We start from the raw sequence: 14,118 nt of genomic DNA on the forward strand, positions 1-14,118 counted from the left end.
AAAGATCAAGAGACGGCTGGTCCCTAATACCCTCCATCAATAAAGAGCACCAGATGGGGAAGCTTCAAGATCAGAGACGGCTGGTCCCTAACCTACCCTCCATCAATAAAGAGCACCAGATGGGGAAGCTTCATGATCAGAGACGGCTGGTCCCCTAACAAACACAGAAGGGCATGTGGCAGGTTGGAGCGATTAATATCATTTACATGGATGTATGAATTTGCCCCCCATTAGTGTTTGTGTGTGTGTTTTTGCTCAGGATGTGTCAGAACACACACCCTTGTGGGCCATCTGTCACTGTTGACAGACGCTGCTGCATGTGCGGCCCCAGGGTGGGTGTACGTAGCAGGGGGAGGACATGACAGATTACACCATTACATGATAGGAGCCAGAGCATGATAGATGAGCAGGCCTATTAGCGACATTCATTCATATTACGCTGGCGCACATACATGAACACACACACACGAACACACACGTTCTGCATTGGCTCAAACAAAGAAACAGATGCCTATTAACCACACACGCCGTTTTTTAAATCCAGCTTCCGACATCCTGGCGCTTGACGTTTACATTTTGGAGCCCCAAGTCTACTTTTGTATAAGTGAGTGCTAAACCCTCTGTTTTAATGCAATGTTCTGTTACTGTAATGTACCACAATGCACTGTGCGGTTCTGCTGTAACCTGACAGTAAGGGCTGCCAGGAACAAAGCTTTGTGCCCCCCTTCACCACACAGACACACAATTCTCCTCCAGCGCCTGAACTCTGTCTCCCATTATCTCTGGTTCAACTAGCTCAGGTTAATCATTCTACAGGCACAATAACAGAGGAGAGAGAGGGGTCCGTGACATGTTCTCACCCTGGAGTAGGACCCTGCTACAGCACAGTGGGGGGTAGAGAGGAGTGGGATAGAAGAGAGGAAGGATAGGGAGAAGAATGGCCCATGTGGGTGTAGGATGGATCAGAAGGGTTGATGTTGGAGGAGGATTGTAGAGATGAGATTAGAAAGCACACGGACATCAGGGTCAACATTTGGACATCACAGGGACTGACCCATAGAAATATACAGATTTCTAGAAATTCTAACCAAAACCAAACAGCTCGATTATCAACTACCAGAAAATCCACCACAGAGGAACACCAGGAATTCTAAGCGCAGCCATTTCACTGCAGTGGAATTCAGAGTGTGGTCTCATTACTGGCAGCTGTTATGAGAAAAGCTCATTGGTGATACCATTCAGTGGAGAGACATGTTAACTAACAGAAGAATATCAGACTATCAAAATCAGAGTCATACCATCAGTATCGCCACAATCTTCTCCAGTCCCAGTCTCCTCTGTACTAGAGCCAACACACCCAGACAGATGGCTGTGTGAACAGTGGTGGGTCTATGGAAGACAACACTCTGTTCTCAGATAAGACAGAAATGAAAGGCTTGAGCCCAGGGGATGGGGTGAGCAGAGGGTGTGTGTGGGGGGTTACTACATAAAAGCACTGCTGGCTTTAGCTGCCTAGACTGATGCATTTCCGCTGTATAAAAGCCCTGGTCGGGTTGTCGTCCCAAGCCTTGCGTGACAGGTCCCCTTTCAAGACAACATCATCTTAGAAATCAGGAACTTAAATGTAATAAAAGAGTCATTTCTGAAATGGAAAGCCCTTGGAAAGTCAGTCACAGTCAGTCCAAAACAAAGGCCTTTCCAACCCCGTCCGGGTCTGAAAAGGTACCTTATTCCCTATATATCCCCAAAGCGGGCCCTAGCTAAAAGTAGTGCCATTTCAGACACAGTCCTCATTCAACAGGGACCAGCTAGAGAGAAGAAATAAACCTCCTTTGCTGCTGTTTTAACTGACAGCCTGGAGGACAGATATTGATCAGTACTGTGATAGCCAACCTCAAAGGCGTTTAAGAGCCCATTAATGTTCCCAGTGTGAGCTGAGACAGACGGGGGGAAATGGCCTCTAACATGTTGTCGTTTAATGGAGGATTAGAGCTTTCACCCCTTGAGGTCAGGGGTCAGAGGTTATCTCCTGGGGTTCAGAGCTGTGTGTGGAAATGAATTGCTGCCTGCCAGCTGGTACTAAATAATTGATTATTAGGCAGAGAGAGAAAGATCACAGGCGTACATTTTATTTGTCACATGCCTCGTAAACAACAGGTGTAGACTAACAGTGAAATGCTGATTTACGGGCTCTTCCCAACAACGCAGAGAGAAAGAAAATCGAGAAATAATAACACGTAATAATAAAAGTAATAATAAATACACATTGAGTAAGGATAACTTGGCTATATACACGGGTACCAGTACCAAGTCGATGTGAAGGGGTACAAGGTAATTGAGGTAGATATGTACATATAACTAGCAATAAAGTGACTAGTTAACAGGATAGATAATAAACAGTAACAGCAGTGTATATGATGAGTCAAAATAAATTAGTGCAAAAAGGGTCAATACAGATAGTTAAATAGTTAACCAATAGATACCAGGACTAACTGTTTAGCAGTCTTCTCTTCAGGGTCCTGTTGGTTCCAGACTTGGTGCATCAGCACCGCTTGTGTACGCTGTGTGTGTGTGTGCATTGGAGTGGCTGACCCTCAGAGACACACACACCAGTTTAACCTCACTGGGCACCACTGTATCCATGGAAATAAGTCTGATTGATCAGAACTAAAAGAGACCCTTACTTATGGCAGTCTGAGTGGGACGGGCACTGCAGTGTTCTTCAGTGGCATGACTATCTAATAGTTTCAATGCATACTAAAACAGTATCGTACTGCATATGTCACATGTATATTGATAGAGCACTAGCCAACTTAACTTGACACCTTCTTTACAGAAACAAAATATCCTCTGATGAAAAATGGCAATATTGAAAAGTCATTCCAGGACATAGTTTACTTATAGTATCTAAACTTTCATCTGTGAAGAAAATAAATAAAAAGCAACTTTGCTGCATGATACGCCCATGTAAGGCCTTTTAGCATTCTGGAGTCTTGTTAAACAAATCTGTTAGGTCTCAAAAGAGGACAGCAAAACATTTCCGCTCTGACCCACGAGGTATGACCTCTGACCCACGAGGTATGACCTCTGACCCACGAGGTATGACCTCTGACCCACGAGGTATGACCTCTGGAAGAAAGGGAAGGACTTCATCCATGTAAACTCTGTCGCCTTAGATCCCCTAAACTACATTTTAGTAACTAAGTGCATGTAAACTACTGTGAAGTCCCTTAATAAACATCTCTGTCCGTTTACTACAATGTCCCCTATCCTCCATTTTAGGTTCTGGAAATGTTATTGTCTGTCTGCTGCAGTTAAATACATTTGTTTAAACTCCCTCTCTACAGTGTCCCGATCCCTTAAGCAGCACTATTCCACACAACAACAGTCACGTGGTCTCCCACTCTCACCCCAGAGAGCTGATGCCATCACAGCAAATACTGAGAAGTTTCTCTTTTTCAGCTCAACCAAGTGTCTGTCGGTCGGTCGGTCGGTCGGTCGTCACTGGCTGCTCCCCTCTCCTCTTTCTCTCATGCCCTCCTACTGCAGAGTGAAACTCTCTCCTCTCACCCAGCAACCACAACACTCATCACCAATCCTTTTCCCACAATCTCCCATCCTGGGACTGAACATGCCATTCTCTTCACTCTTAACCCTTCCTCTTCCCCAAATCAAGCTAGCAGCAAACAACGCGGTGAATAACAGATGTATTTGTTCATTTTCAGCAACATGGCTGTTGGCAGTGTGTTTTCCAAGAAGACAGTGTGCCTCTCTGCCAGGCTGTTGAACCCCTGTGAGTGAGTAGTGGGCACATATTTTAGCCATGGGCATGACAGGCTGCAGTGAAGTTGGTATGAGGCAGGTCTGCAGCTCAGTGCCCCCCCTCACACACACACACTTATCCAGCACAGCCTCCAGAGTCTAGCGTTCCACTCCTAATCAGTCCTGTCAAAGAGCTAACAGTCCTACCCATCCACTCCTCCTCCTCTGCAGCTGTGCAGGAAGAAGAGAAACCTCATTAACCCATTAGTGGGGGTTAAGGCTGATAAGAATTACAGTGGAATATAATCTGGTTCAACAGGTGCCTTGCCAAAGATCAGAAGGTGTCTTAATTAAGCTTTGAATTAGCCTTTTTTCCTCCATTTTACTAATCCTGGTCTGCAGTTCTGAGCAGGAAATAAAACCTGATAGAAATAGAATACATCATTGGTAGTAATCTCATTATTGTTGGTGCTCTACAGCAGTGCTTCCCAACTCCAGTCCTCCTGTACCCCCAACAGTACACATTTTTATTGTAAAAAGTAATCATCAAGCCCTCAATGAGATGAATTAGGTGGGTTTGTCCAGGGCAACAACAAAAATGTGCCGTTGGGAGTACTGGAGTTGGGAAAATCTGCTTTACTGCACAGTAAAAGTGTATATTGTTCAGTAGGAGTTTGTGAAGTAGAAGTAGCAGGAGTGTTTACTGTATGGAGTACTGCATGTTTCTGATAAACATTACAACAACCAATAATAATTGATGATACTTCAGAAACCCTTAGAGACTATCACTAAAGGAACAGTGGTATGACACATGCAGGGACAAAATAGATTCCACATATGGGCTATGATGATGTCTGACATCTCAGAATGCATAGCATTGCTAGAAAATGTGGACATTCCTCAGTTAGTACGAAGAGTTAGTACGCACAGAGGACCATTCAACTAACAGGCCAGAGGTCCTCTCTGGTTCACTAGAGGCAAATAAAACCTTCTCTATCTAAACAGCTTTTCCACAGTTAGTCAGAGAAAAGGAAACAGGGAACCATTTAAACAGCCCTCTAAAAACAAACTCTCTTCAAATTGGACTGCCAATGAGGGGGGAGTGAAGTGTCATTCATCACTATACTTGAAGAGGAAGAGAAGCATTAACACGTCAGTCAAGGACAGAAAACACAAGACAAACTTCAAATAACTTAAGAGATGCTGGAGTGTAAGATAGGAAATGAACACAACCACAATCCTGGATAATAGTTTGTTATTCATATAGTACGCATCAAATAGGACATCTTAGTACAACTGTATGTTCTCCACACAACACTAGTTCATGTTGCATCATTTGTAGAAAACAAGTGTCTAATACTGGTCTGAAAGGAGTAATGTACTTGTCCCTCAGTATTTCTACTTCTGACTACTCCTCTATAACAGGGGCCTGGTTCCTGAGACTACCCAGGGCTCAAACAGTGCCACCATTCTATTTGCATATGCACCTAAAGATTTAGCCGTGTGACTGGACATGTACATTTAGAAGCACCAGTGTGGCTAGAGAAATTAAGGATTCTAGCTTTAATGCCTCAAATATTTTTCATTGTGCTCCTACATGTTTAAACTTAGACACACACGTGCTCCTTGTAAAAAAGGTCAGCGTAGAAGCCTGCTACCGTATGAGGGAGGAACAACAACTTAACCACAGACTGTAATACACAACCCAAACATGTTACAGTCACAGGACATTCTGAGTGAGAGGGACCTTTTATAGGGTCTCTTCACACAAGGAGGAAAATCCCTAACTCACACGTCATAGGCAGCCCACCACAACTAAACTCATCTATTGTACACAAGAGGCCAGACAACAACAAGTGTGAGTCACATGACAGGGAAAAGTCTGAGCTGAATGTATATCTCCATAGTCTACTGATGTACATAGGAGCTTGTGGTACACTATGTTTCTGCAACGGTCTAAACAAGTCCATACATGCGTATGGAATAAGCATACAGTGAGTTTGGTTTCATGATGTGAGTTTTTCCCCCCCCTTATCTCCTTACCTGCACTTGGCCCTTGCCCATGATGATGTCCACGATCTCATTGTCATCCTTGTTGAGCTTGGTCTTGTCGTAACATTTCTCGTAGCACAGGATCCGTAGGCACTGAGAACCCTCCAGCTCAATTTCAAACTCCTATTGGACAATGTACAGTCAGGACAGGAGAACAGGCTTCAATGTCCTATTGACCAGAGAACATTCTGTATGATGGAGTTGATTTTAGTCAAATGTCGTCCTGACAACATAACCTACAGTAATATGATCTGAATATTGGAGCTCTGTGTGGTGTTGGTCTCTCACCTCGTTCCACTGTGGTTCAGTGGTGTCTCTGAAGACGCGGGTCTTGGCCTTGCTGACAAAGTAGCCATAAGAGTCCACCTCTAGGGTACAGTACAGATCTGAACAGGACACAGAGACACAGGGTACAGTACAGATCTGAACAGGACACAGAGACACAGGGTACAGTACAGATCTGAAACAGGTACAACAGAGACACAGGGTACAGTTACAGAATTGAACAAGACACAGAGACACAGGGTACAGTACAGATTGAAAAGGACACAGAGACACAGGGTACAGTACAGATGAACAGGACACAGAGACACAGGTACAGTACAGATTTGAACAGGACACAGAGACACAGGGTACAGTACAGATCTGAAAAAGCACAGAGACACAGGGTACAGTACAGATTGAACAGGACACAGAGACACAGGGTACAGTAACAAGCATCTGAACAGGACACAGAGACACAGGGTACAGTACAGATCTGAACAGGACACAGAGACACAGGGTACAGTACAGATGTGAACAGGACACAGAGACCACAGGACAGATGTTGAACAGGACACAGAGACACAGGGTACAGTACAGATCTGAACAGGACACAGAGACACAGGGTACAGTACAGATCTGAACAGGACACAGAGACACAGGGGAGTTAGACATCACAGTGAGTGGATCTAAAATAATCAGCAATTATAACACAATAATATCAACAGTAAATGGATAAACATTTTCCTTAGGGCCAGGATGATACCAGAATCGCTAGATTTTTTCCATGGCTAAAATGAAAACACGAAGCAGGCCTAACTCTTTGGTCCTTTAAAAACCTGCTGTATGTAAAATATGATGTGATTCAGCTTGGAAAATCTATGAAAATCAAACATAAATKATGTTTTTTTCCAACGTTGGGGATGTTTTCCTAAACAAGTTAAATCCGCTTCATGTTTTGTTTCCTTGCCATGATACTGAGTATCGCGATACTGGTATTGTCCCGGTCCTAATTTTCATAATTGTACCACAACTGTGTAGACCTAGATCATTTCTATATTAATGGTCAATCCACTGAAAATGTGTTTCTCAACTACCACCGAATGGTAGAGGCCTGCATTACTGACAGAATGAACAAGGAACACACAGACATGACTGCGCACGCACACCATTACAATATCTCCCCAGCACTGGTTTAAGAGACCGAGCCAGAGGCCTCTCTCGTCATCCCTGCTGGGGTCCCTGGAGTCTCCACTGCTCTCTGACAGCATGATAGATGGCTACCTACTATGCCCCTGACCCTGGGAGTCACCACAGCTACACACACAGTCACATCACCAAGGCACAGAACTAGAGACAATGTTTACACTGTAGCACAGTCACACATGACTTAGCAACATGAAAACAATGGCATGACCCATATTCATCTCTGGGTTATCATACCAGTTGAGGTATGGACGACCGTCAGTCTTCTGTCACAGAACAAGCACAGCACAGGGATTCAAACAAGAGAGAGGACTGGCATATTCTTCTGTCTGGGATAAGGTAGATATTAGGTGGGGGATAGTACCCAGTTGAGGTACGGCAGGATAAGGATCCAGACTGGAGAGGGGAAGGGCATCTCATTTCATGGTGGTTCCATTTAATTCCTGCTTGTTTTCCAGCATACTGAAGCCCTCTGATGTAATCATCACTCACAATGAGGAATCATTTAGTATGGGGAGTGTGACCATCGTCCTATGATCTCTGTCACAATATAAAAACAGGCCTTATATCAATAATCAGACATTGCAAACAGTTAAATGGTTTATGATAAGCACATATTTATTAATGGTATAATGTCCTTTTTGTAAATTATTACCTGGTATTTCCTCATTGATTATAGAGGGTTATCTGTTAATATCCTGGTCAGAGAACTGACGGGCAATGGGAAACGTTCAAGAAAGCAAGGTTTATTCAGTGTACGGGAATAGTTTCTTATCCCGGGTGGACATCCCTGTTCATATCCCAGATTGTATTTATGCTAAAAGCATGGTTGCACCATTATTGATGTGTGTGTGAAGATGTTTAGACGCTAATTCATGCTGTTGAATGTTAATTGAACAGGATGTGAAAGGGCTTCTTCCCATTGGTCAGATGCATGATTGGTATTGATAATTAAACCCTTTAATTTCTGTGTGAGTACAGACAGACAGGGTAAGATTGGCATACTGCCGGGTACAGGAATGATTGAAGCCTGGCATTTATTTTGAGTTGATTAGGCCTACTTTTTGTTCATCGTCCTGTTTATTTGTTTTTGTAAATAATTGTACAGTCTCCAGCTTATTATCTTCACGTTTGCTAATAAAAGCTGCTGTATGGGAAGGAAAAACCACATCTTCCTCGTCTGCCTCCTCACTGTTCCAACCCAACCACATGGTCAACCTCACAGGTGGGCATACTGACCATCTGGGGGTGTTTTCAAAGAGTCACGTTTTAATAATTATACAACATTCGCCACATGGGTGTTTTAACAAAGTGAGAGGAAGGGGACCTGTCACAGTACCACGATCATCTCTGACAGTACCTACTGTCCATATCATTTAGTAAGTCAAAGACTACCTCCCACAGTGCACTACTTTTGACCAGAGACTTATGGGCACTGGTCAAAAAGCTCTGGTCAAAAGTAGTGCACTATAGTGAATAGGGTGCATTTGGTACGCAGAAAATGTTACATTTAAGACCACTGGGTATAGGTAGTACTGTACATATTTGGACATAGGCCGAGTGTCCTGCTCCATTGAAGTGAGTTCATAGAGAGTTAGAACAGGGTAGTTTATCACTGTTAATGGCCACAGAAATAGCATTTGGCTCTGTTAAGAGAAGAACCATTTCGGAAGCACAACTCCCCACTGTGTCAGATTTACACCCCAGCAAACTCTGTTTGTGTGTAAACCAAAAACCACTCAAGGAAACATTCATACTCCTGGACCACTCATAGATTTATCGAGAAGTTTATTTTTCCTCCATATCGGAAATAGGTTTATATGCTTGAAATCTTGCAATAAAAAACAGTGCCAGAGGGAACATATTTTGCCTCGTTTTCATTTGTCCTAGCTAGTAGTGTTGCCAGAGGAGAATTCAGAAATGGGACATGAGGAAGTGAAGGAGAGCTGGCGACTGAAGGTGATTGGTTGAATAAGCCCTGAGGGCTGTCATTTCATTGGCAGACCTCTTCCTGCTGTTGTATAATGGGTTAAATATGTTGGTCAGTGAGGGGTCTGAGCGAGGTCACACACACATACCGTCTATAGGGGTTAATGGATACTGTCCTGACTCTGTCCAGATGACCCCCTCCCTTTTGTGTGTCCTTCTTCCTAATCCTAGCCCGTAACAKAGACTGTAACAGAAACAGAGACTCTAATAGTCATGCTGAAGACTTAAAGTAGGGGTTGTCTTMCTTTTTTTAGGATTTACATTTTGGATGAGCTGAAAAATCACCAGGAATTCAGCAAACATTTGTTTAATTTAAGTATTCCCACAAATAAAGTTTAAAAAAAGACATGTCTCAATGTGTCTCAAGGTATGAAATTATTGTTATTTTTAAATTCAATCTCTTCTTGGGCTTAGTTGTAGTCACTTTTCAATGTACCAATTATTATATTATTTTCCAGCCCCCTGACCAACTATATCGGCCGGCAGGCTGAATCTAGTTGCCCACCCCTGACTTAAAGCAATCAGTATATGTAGACTCTGGAAGAACAACAAGACCTAGAGACGGAGGGGGGAGAGGGCTGCTTTATAGTGTGGGAGTYCCTTCCCCCCTGTGTGTTTTCCAACCACCTCCCAAACACACATCCTTATTGTAACATGACAAATCTACCGCTCTATTTAGAACATATTGGAAGAAAGSGGAATTCAAAAGGAACATTATGAAGAAGGAAACTGTGTGATCAAATTATTTTTCATTGGCTCCGGAATGATAACACTAATAAAAGGAGTAAAGGAAAAACGGTTGAATGAGAAAAGCATGCAGAGGGCTGGATAACATTAAGCATTAGAGAGGAAGAGATGAGAAAATACATCCTATACATACAGTACTAGTTCAAAACTCCAATATGATATTTTACTGTATATGTGTTGTGTGTATTATAATGCTGTATGAAACCACCAAATCTCCATCTTATAGATGTGTTATTATAATGTTCAGTGGTGTAGAAGATGACACCTTTATTCTAGGTCAATGTTTCCCCTCATTTTTTTATCGTATTTGGGGCGAACCAGTAGACTTCTAGAATCTTCCACTGACCCACTTCTGAAATGTTGCCCTGAGATGAAATTGAACTCTGCTTCCTATTGGATGAAACTGTGTGTGGCAACAGTGATAAGACCATTTTAATAGGACATGTTTGTACATACTCCAGTACTGTGTGCCTTAATCATATTGTAATGACTGTAGGAGCCATATGTTGTAGTGTGCTATGGGCTACTGTATTATTATACATACACACAATCATACCAACACACAGGCACACACTCTTATGCAAGGGAGAAAATGGGTGACAGATGACTTGTACACAAACAATATGCCCTAAAGGCAGAATCAGAGCAATACAAAATGTAAGGACTTAGGCCAGGGAAGCCGACAATAAAACAAAACATTAAATGACAGATGGTCTCCAGTCTCCATAACGACCCTTTTCTAAAGAATCAGGGGATTTCCTAACAAACTAAGACCTCTCTATAAGACTTGTGTTCCAAACGGCATCATACACAGACAAACACGTATGTACCAGTACTTACTTTATTAGTCAACCAACATAATATTTGACCATATCACAGGTTCCAACCCAAGTGCCAATGTGATTTAGCAAACTTCAGGTGATGCTATGGTTAAATGACATGAAAATAGAGCTCTTTGGCCAAGTACACCAATCGTTTGACTGGTACTGTATATAACATTCTATTGGTTGCAAAAATGTTGTACAATCATTTACATTGAAAAATTCTACGTTTTGAATCAAGCGTTTTTTTGTGTATCAGTTCATAAACCATCTACAGAGAAAAATGGGAGAAACTCAAATCTTTTCCTATTTTGCAATCTATATGGCACAGCTGTATATGGCACAGCTGTCCTTTAATGAAACTGGTATACTTTTTTATTTATCACAATTTCCTTTAGCCAATTTTGGTCTTTAATGCAGGGCCGACAGTCAAGTTCCTTACTTTCTCCCCCTTCCACTTTCCTCTTCCATTTTTGTGGTAAAATTGCAATTAGTTGGTTGTAATTTTGGGTAGAGCAGACATTTCCATATTTTTGTTAGCTGCATGTGTGACATAACTCCACCAATCCTATTTATGATATAATTTACAAAGATATATATATATATATATCAAAAAACTGTTTTAATACATATATATTTTTTATTATTATATTTGAGTTTAACCATAATATTTTTGTAATATATATTCTGTTTTTTCTGGTGGATTAAACTGAAATTGAAACCAAATTTCTATGGCTTGTTTTCAAAAAAGCAATATTTTGGAGATTATTTCATTTTCAAATAACTGAAAATGAGAGGCTGTAATCTGAATAAAGACCATTCTTGAACATGGGATGAGACATTATTACTAATCTGCTAGAGAACCCGTACGGATTCAAGTATAACTTTTGAATGACAATCCTTTAGTGAAAGGTCTAATGCTTTAATATTTAATCATTTCTGCCCTCTGAATTCATATTCATTATATAAATAGGCCAGTTTAATTTTGTCTCGCTTGCCGTTCCAAATAAAATKTAATTATTTTTGCTCATATAATTTAAAAAAACAAGTTGGTAGGTGCAGGCAAGGCCATAGGCAAATAGGTAAACTGTGATATGACTAAAGAGTTCATGAGGGGATTTTTCCACAAATAGACAGTTATTTTCCTTTCCACRGTAGCAAGAYCTTATCCATTTTTGCTAACTTTTTATTAAAATGTATTGTAATGAGATAATTTATTTTTCAGGAAAWAAATTCTGAGTATGTCCACTTCACCGTCAGACCATTTTATTGGTTAACTACACGTAAAAAAAAGTGTGTGATCCAATATGTAATATAGTACACATCATTATTTGGTTGTAATCCAGGGGTTAGAAAAATTATTTAGATCATCTATGAGGCTGTGGATCCAAATTGTGGATTAAAAAGAAAACATGAATCAGCGTACAATGACACCTTTGTTTTTAAGCCTGGGATTTCTAGGCCCTTGATATTATTGTTGGATCTGATTTTAATAGCTAACATTTCGATGACCATAATAAATAGATATCTCGATAATGGACAACTTTGTTTTACTCCTCTTGACAGTTTAAAGCTTTGAGAAGTAGACATTATTTACTATTTTACAGCTAAGGTTACTATACATAACTTTAACCCATTGTATAAGAGATTCTCCAAAATTGAAATATTCCAGGCGTTTATATATAAATTCCAGACGTACTTTATCAAAAGCCTTTTTAAAGTCAACTATGAATACCAGGCCTGGTCTCCCACATTGTTTATAGTGGTATATTGTTTACTTGTACTTGTCTTATATTAGTAATATATAGTAATATCTGACAATACCTTCATAATTCTAAGCGCTATTTTTGTTTTTATTTTACCCTTATTTTACCAGGTAAATTGACTGAGAACACATTCTCATTTACAGCAACAACCTGGGGAATAGTTACAGGGGAGAGGAGAGGGGATGAATGAGCAAATTGTAAACTGGGGATGATTAGGTGGCCATGATAATATGAAGGCCAGATTGGGAATTTAGCCAGGACACCGGGGATAACACCCTTACTATTAAGGGTGTTAACCCCGGAGTTAGAACACCTGTTTAATGTTCCATCCGAAAGAGGGCAGCCTACACAGGGCAATGTCCAGGGCAATGTCCCCAATCATTGGGATATTTTCCCACTGCAAGCCTGCAGGGTGGTAAGGGACCTCCATTTTTTTAAATGGACTGGATCTATATAATTACCACTTGGGTCCTGTTTCAGTAATAATGAAATCAGACCTTTTTGTTGAATATCTGATAATATAACATTTTTATAAGAGTGGTTAAAACATGCTAATAACGGTCCTCTGAGTACACCAAAAAGGTTTGGTATACCTCAAACTGGTATGCCAACCAGCCCTGGAGTTTTCCCGGGCTTAAAGGCTTTAATTTCATCAATAAATTAAAGCCTTCAAATCTGTAATTTGGCCTTCACATGAGTATTTCTGTACAGATATAMATTTTACATTATTAATAGTAAAAAAATACTTACAATTAACTTTGGTTAGTGGAGATGGGGAGTAGACTGAAACAAAAACATATGCTTATAGTACTTTGCTTCCTCTTTCATAAATATAGTTTGATGAATCATGAGTGACTCCATTTGTAACAAGTTTCAGTAAATTATTTTGGTAGCATTTCCATATAGAAGATTTTAAAAATAATTTGGTGAATTTTTCCCCATATTCCATCCAGTTTACTTAATTTTTTTATAATAAATTACACTTGATCTTTCTTGAATAAGTTCCTCCATTTCTTTTTGTTTTTCCTCTAATGTATTCTGTGCATCAATGGTACTGTTTTTATTGCCATCTATCTGTACTGTTAGTCCCTCCATTTCCTTCCTTAATATGGATTATTTTGATTTAAATTGCTTTTCTTTTATAGATGAGTATTGAATTGCATGGCCTCTAAGGGCATATTTAAAAGTGTCCCATACAATAAGGGGACCTGCTGTACCTGTCACGCCCTGACCTTAGAGATCCTTTTTATGTATCTATTTTGGTTTGGTCAGGGCGTGAGTTAGGGTGGGCATTCTATGTCTGGTGTTCTATGTTTTCTTTTTCTGTGTGTTTGGCCGGGTGTGGTTCTCAATCAGAGGCAGCTGTCTATCATTGTCTCTGATTGAGAACCATACTTAGGAAGCCTTTTTCCACCTGTTTGTTGTGGGTAGTTGTTTTCTGTTTTGTGTTGTTGCACCAGACAGAACTGTTTCGTTTCGTTCACTCTCTTTGTTGTTTTTGTTGTTTCAGTGTT

General features: G+C 40.8%; 1 protein-coding gene across 7 annotated transcripts in view; it reads right to left on the reverse strand.

Annotated features, from left to right (window-relative positions):
* The window catches only part of LOC111950127 (active breakpoint cluster region-related protein), a 237,659-nt gene that overhangs the window by 59,546 nt on the left and 163,995 nt on the right, over positions 1-14,118 (reverse strand). For all 7 annotated transcript variants that reach the window (XM_023967508.2, XM_070434431.1, XM_070434432.1 and 4 more), the window contains 2 exons: positions 6,103-6,200; positions 5,806-5,937 (listed from right to left, as the gene is read on the reverse strand). In XM_023967508.2, coding sequence (XP_023823276.2) covers positions 5,806-5,937; positions 6,103-6,200 — 230 coding nt within the window. The remainder of the gene's footprint in view (positions 1-5,805; positions 5,938-6,102; positions 6,201-14,118) is intronic.

The sequence above is a fragment of the Salvelinus sp. IW2-2015 genome, linkage group LG23 (assembly GCF_002910315.2).
Source record: "Salvelinus sp. IW2-2015 linkage group LG23, ASM291031v2, whole genome shotgun sequence".
Classification (NCBI taxonomy): Eukaryota; Metazoa; Chordata; class Actinopteri; order Salmoniformes; family Salmonidae; genus Salvelinus; species Salvelinus sp. IW2-2015.